This window comes from Coregonus lavaretus (genome assembly GCF_964263955.1).
Source record: "Coregonus lavaretus genome assembly, chromosome: 28".
Taxonomy (NCBI): Eukaryota; Metazoa; Chordata; class Actinopteri; order Salmoniformes; family Salmonidae; genus Coregonus; species Coregonus lavaretus.
Window position 1 is genome coordinate 33,582,677 of NC_140015.1, and position 10,060 is coordinate 33,592,736.

At 44.5% G+C, this 10,060-nt stretch overlaps 1 protein-coding gene across 2 annotated transcripts; it reads right to left on the minus strand.

Moving 5' to 3' along the window:
• Window positions 1–194: 194 nt before the first annotated feature.
• On the minus strand, window positions 195–9,744 carry LOC311103751 (heme oxygenase 2-like). Of its 2 annotated transcripts, none has more exons than XM_084145392.1 (8): window positions 9,662–9,744; window positions 8,792–8,883; window positions 6,430–6,566; window positions 5,918–6,035; window positions 5,238–5,450; window positions 4,639–4,914; window positions 2,973–3,102; window positions 195–2,653 (listed from the first exon to the last, which is right to left on the minus strand). In XM_084145392.1, exons 3-8 carry the CDS (start codon window positions 6,510–6,512, stop codon window positions 2,526–2,528), a joined length of 948 nt encoding a protein of 315 aa, XP_084001518.1. In that variant the 5' UTR covers window positions 6,513–6,566; window positions 8,792–8,883; window positions 9,662–9,744; the 3' UTR covers window positions 195–2,525. The 2 variants fall into 2 exon arrangements, with proteins under 2 accessions (XP_084001518.1, XP_084001519.1); XM_084145393.1 differs by having other exon boundaries at window positions 9,599–9,668.
• Window positions 9,745–10,060: the final 316 nt, after the last annotated feature.

Below are 10,060 nucleotides of genomic sequence, written 5' to 3' on the forward strand. Positions count from 1 at the left end.
GTGTACCTATGATGAAAATTACAGGCCTCTCTCATCTTTTTAAGTGGGAGAACTTGCACAATTGGTGGCTGACTAAATACTTTTTTCCCCCTACTGTAATTGCATTACATTTACATTTTAGTCATTTAGCAGACGCTCTTATCCAGAGCGACTTAGTTAGTTAGTGCTTTTTTTATTTTATTTTTTTATTTTTTCATACTGGCCCCCCGTGGGAATCGAACCCACAACCCTGGCGTTGCAAACGCCATGCTCTACCAACTGAGCTACATCCCTGCTGGCCATTCCCTCCCCTACCCTGGACGACGCTGGGCCAATTGTGCGCCGCCCCATGGGTCTCCCGGTCACGGCCAGCTACGACAGAGCCTGGATTCGAACCAGGATCTCTAGTGGCACAGCTAGCACTGCGATGCAGTGCCTTAGACCACTGCGCCACTCGGGAGTGTTAACATAAACCATTAAGAACCCGAGACCCAACAGGTACATGACTGTGTAATGAGGCTCTAGACTGGTCTGGACAGCCATAACTACACCTGGGTCATGTTCATTAATGCAAAAGTTTTACAAAGTTAAGCCACGGAAATCAAAAATGTCTTATTGGACTAATCCAGATAATCCCTGTTTCATTCTGTTTTGTTGATACCCAATGAACACGACCTGGTAAAGGCCTTCAACGCCTCCGATGGAGGGCTACTGAACACATAATGTCATCGAACACCTGCAAAGGATTCAATGACTACCAAATACACCAGAGATGGATAGGAGAGAACCACAGACCTGAAAACACACAGCATAGAACCTGTTTAAATATTGAACCGAGATAACGTCATGTGATGTCAGCAACTTGACCTTTGGTATTCAGCATTCTGACCATTAATCTCTTCATCTTCAAGCGAAAGCATAGAATACAACGCAAACTGTTGTCTTCAATGTTAAAACTACAAACAAATCAAGGAATGTAACGTTGATGTCAGTGTGAAACCTGAATAGGATCTGCTAAATACTGTAGTGGCCTTATAATTCCTCAGATATAAACTTATGGTCACCTGCACAACACACTGCTCTCCTCCACAACTAAACAACGATGGCCCAACCTCATCAGGTTGGTGCATAGCTTTTAAGTCTTCAATGTTATCCATTCAGACTAATGAGGTACCTTGTCTTCACCAATCTTTCCTGATCTCATCTCACCTGTCCTGCCCTGTCTCCCAGACCATTACACTAGCTGCTGTATTCGCTGCCTCTACCTGGTGTCCACAGGCCTAGAACAATACTGAAAATCAACTTTATACACGTTTCCAGGACGGATGTGTCCGTTTTCAGACACGCTGTACCCCTGTAGACTGTCTGAGTGCAATGCAAAGGACAAGGGACTGGACAGCACTAGATAACTAAATACAACGTAGCATAAAACAAAAAATACACTTCAGAAATTATTAATAGTAATATTGCTCGTCCATCCTAAAACACGAGAACTAAAAGGTGTCCATCCTGTCACTCACTCACTGTCTGTGTGCTTTTCACAGGAGGTTGGAATTTTCTGCCTGCATTCATTTTGAGAGAAGAGAAAAATAATACATTGTGATGTGTGCCAACCGTTGGCAGACATTTTAAAGTCTAGACCTTTCTATAAAGTGTGCTCTTGCTGTCAGTTAGCCTGTGTTGTCCGTAACCGAATCTTGGGACTACTTCCAAGAGAGTATCGCCCCCATAACCATTAACACAAACTTAAAAAGATGCCTCTCAACCTACTCACGCAAGACATAGTAGTCTGCCCTGCAGAAACACTCCTGCACTTTGCCAGGTCTGCATATTAACATATGCATAGAACTTGTTACTTTTACTGTATACGGCTCAGCAGTGTTTGAGTTGGGCTGGTGCTCACCGGTACAGAGTGCCAGCACCTCAAATGTTCTACTTCTTCAGTACCAGCACCTAATTCAGTCCACTTCAAGCACTGAGGCTCACCGCTCTCATATTTTCAAGATGACATTTTGGTTTGATGGACGGATTGTGGGGCCACCCAGGGGACAACAGAATATAGTCCAAGTCCCCATGGCAAGCTAAAAGTGTCAAAATCCACAAAGCCTTTTTTGTCATAGCGGGGTAGCTGTTTTTTCACTCTAACTCTACTGCATCACTCGATAATACAATTGTTTGGGATTATAAAAGAGACTTCAACCTGACAACAAATCACACTATAATCTAATCAAGTAAGATCAATTGTCACCTCATGTCAACTCAAGAAGAAATAAATCCTATAACAGGATTGAATAAAAAAAAATGGCTCTAAAATGATACTAAGAGCTACAAATATGACCAACCATACTGGGAGGATACAGGACGGAGGGAGAGTGAGAGGGAGGTAGTAGAGAGAGAGAAAACGAGAGGAGGGGAGGAGGGGTTACAAGGTCTGGGTACGGACGGGTTCTCATCCAAACGTTCAGAAAACAATTCTTCCTTTCTTCCCTCCCTGTTTTTCCTCCTTCTTTCCTGCAGGACAGCCAACGATTGGCTGTGGGGTCAGATCACATGAAGTACCACGCAGCCAATCCGGCGAGGGCAGCGACCCAGGCGGCGAATAGGACCTGGCCTGTGGGGTGTCTGAGGACGGCCATGGCCAGCTGACCGACGTACGCCGAGCCCCCACTGGCCGCTGAGATAGACAGAGGACAAAGAACACGGTAAGCAAACCTCCCACATTACCATCTGAAACACTCTTATACCAGTTTTAAGCCAGGCCAAGCCAAGCTGTACTGCACTGGCCTAGTTAGGAAGCCACCATAGTTGCTGAAGCCATGCTGGATAGGACAATGTGAAAAGCAAATATCCAAGCCAGCATGACAGTGTGGAAAGGGTATTGGTTCTAAATGCCCACGTATTGCTAACATGGCACAACAACTTTCTTTCAGGTGGTTTTCTGGATCAAATAACTGTTTCCAGACAGAGCCTACAGGAGTTGTGTGTTAGCGTACCCATTTGTGCGGCGTAGTAGGGGCATTTGTTGAGGTCTCCTCCGGTCCCATGGGCCCCGTGAACGGGCATGCCCGCGTCCATGACCTCCTCCTGGATATCCTTACCCATCTCCTCTAGCTCATCAAATACCTGACACCAAACACACAAAAGACAGGGGATTACAACTGGTTCGTGTTCACTCAGCACGAAACAGAAAAAAAGGTCAAACAGGGAGGTACCGTCTGAAAATGTCCAATAAGGAAAGCTTATTTTCGTTATTGCTTTGGAACAGTTTGCTATTGTGTGTCCTGATGAACACAATCCCTGAACTGAAACAGTAAGCTGAATTCTGATGGCCCAGAATTTACCACAAAGTTTCACATTATGGGTGGGTAGGTGGGAGAGTGAAAGGAGTGATATTTCACTTAAGGAGGTGCCACTGGTAAAATAAATGGCCATTTGCCATGATGCAGAACCGTAACAAGAATATGATCAAGTTCAACATTTGACATTCATGTAATGTAATCAGAAGCCAGATGCGAGGAAGTGAATTAATGATCATATCTGGGCACTTGAAATTGAAATATAATAGATGGCGCATTGTCTGGCTACACTCTCAGAACCAGTTGGCAGTGGTTACGGTGATAAGCACAAATCCAACCATCTGCTGTTGGCCAAAAATGTTCCCTGGGCACAAGACTCTTATCTCCAAAGACAGGATCAATACAGTGGCTGGTTATTGAGATTTAAGTAATCATTTAATGATACAATACTGAAAAATGCCCATCTATGAAACTAACACTGAAACTAAACTACTGTGGCCTACCTCTGAAACTAAACTACTGTGGCCTACCTCTGAAACTAAACTACTGTGGCCTACCTCTGAAACTAAACTACTGTGGCCTACCTCTGAAACTAAACTACTGTGGCCTACCTCTGAAACTAAACTACTGTGGCCTACCTCTGAAACTAAACTACTGTGGCCTACCTCTGAAACTAAACTACTGTGGCCTACCTCTGAAACTAAACTACTGTGGCCTACCTCTGAAACTAAACTACTGTGGCCTACCTCTGAAACTAAACTACTGTGGCCTACCTCTGAAACTAAACTACTGTGGCCTACCTCTGAAACTAAACTACTGTGGCCTACCTCTGAAACTAAACTACTGTGGCCTACCTCTGAAACTAAACTACTGTGACCTACCTCTGAAACTAAACTACTGTGACCTACCTCTGAAACTAAACTAATGCGACCTGGCTTCCTCTGAAAATTAAACGTCTCTTTTTTTATTTAACCTTTATTTAACTAGGCGAGTCAGTTAAGAACAATTTCTTATTTACAATGACGGCCTACCCCGGCCAAACCCTCCCCTAACCCGGACGACGCTGGGCCAAATTGTGTGCGCCGCGCTATAGTACTCCCAATCACGGCCGGTTGTGATACAGCCAGGATGGAACCTGGATCTGTAGTGACGCCTCTAGACCGCTGCGCCACTCAAGGAACCACAGATATGAGATGGCAATATTTCCAGCCATTACCTAGAAGGAATTACTAGAAGACCCACCACCCCAGAAGGTGCAGCAGTCTCTGTTTACTAGAAGACCCACCACACCAGAAGGTGCAGCAGTCTCTGTTTACTAGAAGACCCACCACACCAGAAGGTCTCTCTCTCTTCCCTTCCTCACCTCCATGTTGAACTGAAAGGCCAGCACGGCCTCCGCCACCAGCCTGTCCTTGGTCGCCATGTCCAGCTCCAACTCATTCATCCGGCTCCTGTACAGCTGTTTGAAGGCCTTGGCGCTGTGGATGCCGTCAAACTGGTAGAAGTAGACGCCCTCGCCCGTCGCTGGCAGCTTCAGCGCCCGCTGGGCCACCTTCTTCAGCACCTGGCCCCCGGACAGGTCGCCCATGTAGCGAGTGTAGGCATGGGCGACCAGCAAGACCGGCTCTTCCTGACCCACCTACAATACAAATACAACTTCATTGTCCAATGTTCTTGCCTTTTGGCTGTCTTCTGTTATTCTCAACCTCCCCTGGACTCCACACATACACCAGAGGATTGAAGCAGCACAGGGTCAGCTGCAGTGCAGCACCCATGGAGTAGTTTTAGGCATTAAGTGCCTTGCATAAAGGCACAACGGTAGTGGATGGTGGTAATGTGAATCTGAAACTAGCAGCCCTCCAGTAGCCAGTTCAGTCCCCACTTTTTTAATCGTCTAGCCTGGGACTTGAACCAGCGACCTTCCGGTTTCCGGTCCACTTCTCTAACCTCTGGGTTACCCACCTTGTGGATGCGTTCCACGTAGCGTTGCGTGGCTGGCGAGCAGCTGACCCGCTCCCGCCAGTCCTCACCATAGAAGTAGTCCAGGTCGCGGGCCAGGGCGTCACGTCTATTCAGCTCTGGGAAGTAGAGCGGGGAGAAGTCAGGATGATCCTTGTTCCTCTCGATCTCCTCCTCCATGGCTTCGTAGGTGTAGTAGAGGGCCACATCGCCCAGCTGAGGGGGAGGAGAGATGCAGGGACACAGGAAGAGAATAAAAGGACAATTTTACCCCAAATATTTTATTTTCAAATAATTGACAGTCCCTCAAATACTGTGCGTCAACATTCACGTTTTCAAGATACATCCCTTTCTGTATCCTGGCAAAGTCTCACAAAGTGAGTATGTCAAAGCACTTCATGTTCTTTAAAGCTTTACAGGAGATCGTTGTTCAGTACAGTGGTTGTTCATTACCAGTGGTTCTGAAAGACCCATCACGATTCTTGACAGTATTATCTTACAAAGCGTTTGCAAAGTGAGGATGTCAAAGTTAGATCAAAATGCCTACACCCTTAAAACTGACTGCTGTGGGTAAATCAGATTATGCATACTGTTCAAGACAGTGAATGCAGCTGTACTAAGTCTCAGAAAAGACATTTCTCTGAGGAGTCCTTTTATGTGGCTGCTCTATTCTCCAGACTGACCTTGAAGAGCTCCTTGCGGATGCGCCCCCTGAGGAAGTCCTTGACAAACTGGGTGTTCTCAGCCTTCTCGTGAACCTCTTTGGTCCCGGCAGCCAGCAGTTCAGAAAGGTCTGTGGGGCTGTGGGGAGGACACATTGGCTGACAACGCATGGGCAACTAGAGGCACACACTAACTAAATTACCCATAGGGCTGGCTTCCCAAACCCAGATTAATCTTAGTTCTGCACAACAACAAAACAACGTTCAATGTAGCTTATTGTCCATTGAGCATGCTTTTTACTCCAGGAGAAGGCGTAATCTGTGTCCGGGAAACGTGCCCATTGTGTTTTCGACTCTCCTCAGAAATAAAGAGACAGACCAAATCTGACAGAACTGAAACATACCCTGCCCACACCCTGGCACTTTAACATACACATGAGAAAGGACACCTCTCACTTCCAGAAATTCCCCAGCCCCCATCTAGTTTCAGAAATAGCATTGAAGTGAAGTTAGACCATCCCAGATTTCTGTACCTGAGAGTGTCTTCTGGCTCTTTCTCTGCGTTCACCAGGCCTCCTCCATTGGCGACACTCTCCGCATTTACAGAGTCCTCCATCTTTTCTGCAGACAGCTTGGTCCTGTCACTCAGACAGACACTATTTGCCAGTCTCTGCCAAAGACAGAACCCCAAAACAAGACCCACACATTCAAAACTGACTCACTATTGAGTGGGTGGGGTAGCCTACATGAGAGGCACATAGCCTAGATACAGTATGTGCACATATATAGATATAGAAGTAGTGCTTTTGTAAATAGTAGTCCAAATTTCAATGACAATAGTCTGAAGGGATAGTTCTCTGTAGCTCAATTGGTAGAGCATGGCGCTTGTAACGCCAGGGTAGTGGGTTCGATCCCCGGGACCACCCATACGTAAAAATGTATGCACACATGACTGTAAGTCGCTTTGGATAAAAGCGTCTGCTAAATGGCATATTATTATTATAGTTTGAGATTTTGGCAACTAATCCATTTTTCAATTTACCCAGTCAGATGAACTCACGGATATCATTTGTATGTCTCTACGTGCAGTTTGAATTAAGTTGAAGGAAATTAGTGTTAATGGAGCAATTGCCAACTAGCATGAGTGCAATGACTGAAAGTCTATGGGATCAGCTAGCATGCTCATCTGACTATGGGTATGCTGTCCCCACTGTGTTCTGGGGTACAGGTTGACAGCTAGCATAAACAGTTGCCCAATAAATCCATAAGAGAGAGGAGTTGCTTTTTTCTTAAAATGAAAATACAGAAAGGAAACATTTCTTAACTCTGAACAATAACATGGTAAACCTAACATTTAAGAACAACACCGTAGAAATAAATAATAATAATATGCCATTTAGCAGACGCTTTTATCCAAAGCGACTTACAGTCATACGTGCATACATTTTTTATTTTTGTGTATGGGTGGTCCCGGGGATCGAACCCACTACCCTGGCATTACAAGCGCCGTGCTCTACCAGCTGAGCTACAGAGGACCACATAAACAGACGTTACATAACAGTAGCCAAGTTAGAAAGCAGAACTATAGAACAGTAACGTTAGTTAGCTAGCGTTGTAAGTTTGCTCATAACAAGTGTAAAAAATAATGCCACAACCTTTAAACATTTCTCTCATCGTATAATAGCCAACGTTGTTATGATACTTACAATACTATGCTTGCAAAGGGCATAAATGCAGATAACTGAAAATAACACTGCAAGTAGAAGAAATAGCTTAATTGCCTAAATCTCAAACTATCTCTTTAATAAGAGCAGAAGTCCAGAAATTAGTGCAAACCCAGCACAACATATCATATCAGATACAACTTCAACATAGCAAAAAGCATATAGATTTTATGATGAATCCTCGGCTCATCCCTGTATAAACTTAATATGGTAGAGTTTAAGCGTAGTAGTAGGCATAGCCTACATCTTTGAGGGTGACAACAGAACCCATCATAATTAGCCAATTTCTTTGACTTATTATGACAATGTAATGAACTCAACTCTTTGCTAAAGCTACATTCATTAAAACATCAAGAAGGGTCCATGAAATGAAAATATGGCCACATAAATTAGTACCCTTTGTTATTGCGGTCTGAAAATGTCTCATGTGCCAAGATTGTGCAAGAGTTTCTTGGAAGAGGCAAAAGAGCACTCAGGCTAATGTGGGTGGGTCTATGCTCTATTCTGCTGTGGGCCAAAATATTTACTTCATTATTATTCTACACTGTCATCATGGTGTAAACAAAAGATTGGGTATATGATATAAACGTGTTAATATCCTAGGGACAAGTAAAACCCATTTCAAACATATTTCTACATTTAGGAGAAGAAGGACTAAACAGAAAGGCAGCATTTGATACACAGACTCTCCATCCGATGTCTTGTTGACAAGTAGCCTAGTTATGACCAGCAGAACATCAGCTCACAACACAAGTTAGGCTAGATCTACAGAATAATCTCTACAGAAACACCAGACACTTTTCAGATCAGTGTCACTTCAGTAACAGGAGCAGCCTACTACAATAAATACTACAATTATATGTAGCTTCTGTGCCTTATGATATCAGGTCCAATCCACTTCAAGTCCACATGAGAGGCCTCCCGAGTGGCGCGAGGTGTCACTACAGACCCGGGTTCGTTCCCGGGCTGTATCACAGCTGGCCGCGACCGGGAGACCCATGAGGCGGCGCACAATTAGCCCAGCGTCGTCCGGGTTAGGGAATAAAATCCAAATGAGAACCATAAACCCATAGCATGTATAAATAGGAGCACCATGCCTCCCAGATAAGGTAGGGAGATGCAGTCGTCAACCCAGTGGTCAACGCAGGCAGTGACAATGCTCTTTTCTTACCAATGTGTTGTTGTTGTTGTTGTTGTTGTCGTCGTCTTGGGCTGTTGGTGGTCACTGGTCAAAAGTCCTCTGACAGTTGATTCAGCTGTGACCTTATTCAGAGTGCCAGAGATAAGGGAATGTGTGTGTGACTTTGGCAGCACTGACACACATGTAACAACAGAGTGAATAGCTGGCACCACATAGCAGGGGCCTAGTATTAGGAGGCCCTAGTCGCGTCACATAGTAAAGAGGGAAGTCAACAATGAAGAGGCCTGGAATTACATAGAGAGAGCCAGACAAAGGAGCTCATAGTATACACAATGCTAGATGTTCAGTTATTCTGGTGTTTACTAGATAGCTAACTGTAAACTGTATCAAACAGTAGTTCTGGTTGTATCCATGACATTGTTCCAACACTTTACATGGATTTGATCTAATGCGTCTTACATCTTAATTTGTATACATTTGAGGATATGGCAAGGGAATATTGTAAGCTAGCTAACATGACTCAACTGAGGTCAGAATGTCGATTGGTCTTGCTAACGTTGAAACAAAGATGCTAGCTAGCCACCACCAGTAGAGCCATTAGCTAGTTCAACAATTTAGCCCATGACATCAAGTCACTGAACTGGCAGTTGTTTGAGATGTTGCACGCTAGCTAGCTATGTAGCTGCTAACCTTTTGATGAAACAGTTTACAAGTGTTATAAACAGCGCCAGCTAACTAAACAGTTGATACGTGCGTTACTTCAGGATGAAAATGTGTCAATCATTTTAGAATAGCCAAATCTATTGTTTTGATGCTGTAGAAAGCTAAATAACTCACATAGGGTTATCTAGCGTCCTATTCTGGCACTATTGTACAGACAATAAACATACAGTAGCTTACCTTCTCTGCGCACTCTGCGGAGCTCTTCTTCAGCGTTGCTTATTCTTCTTCTTTGAGACTGGGTTGGCGGATCGCATCCAACTTTTAGGTGCATACACCGCCACCTACTGTACTGGAGTGTGAGGCCAGTCACATCCTACCTACATTAACTTCCGGTAATACAAAATTGGGGGGAAAGGAAACTTACCCTGCCAACTATTAGCCCTCACTAAAAAAAACACCATCCCATTCCACTATTTAACCTTATCTAATCCTACTATAGGCCAACGGTCTAAGAGGACAGAACACTACCACTCAACACCCCCTGCAAGTCTTCTGCAGTAAAACCTCACAATTCCCAAGTACTTCTGTGCAGCTTCCACCACAACCTCTATTTTCTGTGACTTGCGTTCCATTTCT

Excerpts from the sequence above, each read along its gene's own strand:
- LOC311103751 (XM_084145392.1), bottom strand. The coding sequence starts at position 6,512 with ATGGAGGACTCTGTAAATGCGGAGAGTGTCGCCAATGGAGGAGGCCTG. Across the intron at positions 3,103-4,638 it reads CCTTTCAGTTCAACATGGAG|GTATTTGATGAGCTAGAGGA; the intron begins GTGAGGAAGGGA and ends GTTTGGTGTCAG. Across the intron at positions 2,654-2,972 it reads CTACTACGCCGCACAAATGG|CGGCCAGTGGGGGCTCGGCG; the intron begins GTACGCTAACAC and ends TGTCTATCTCAG.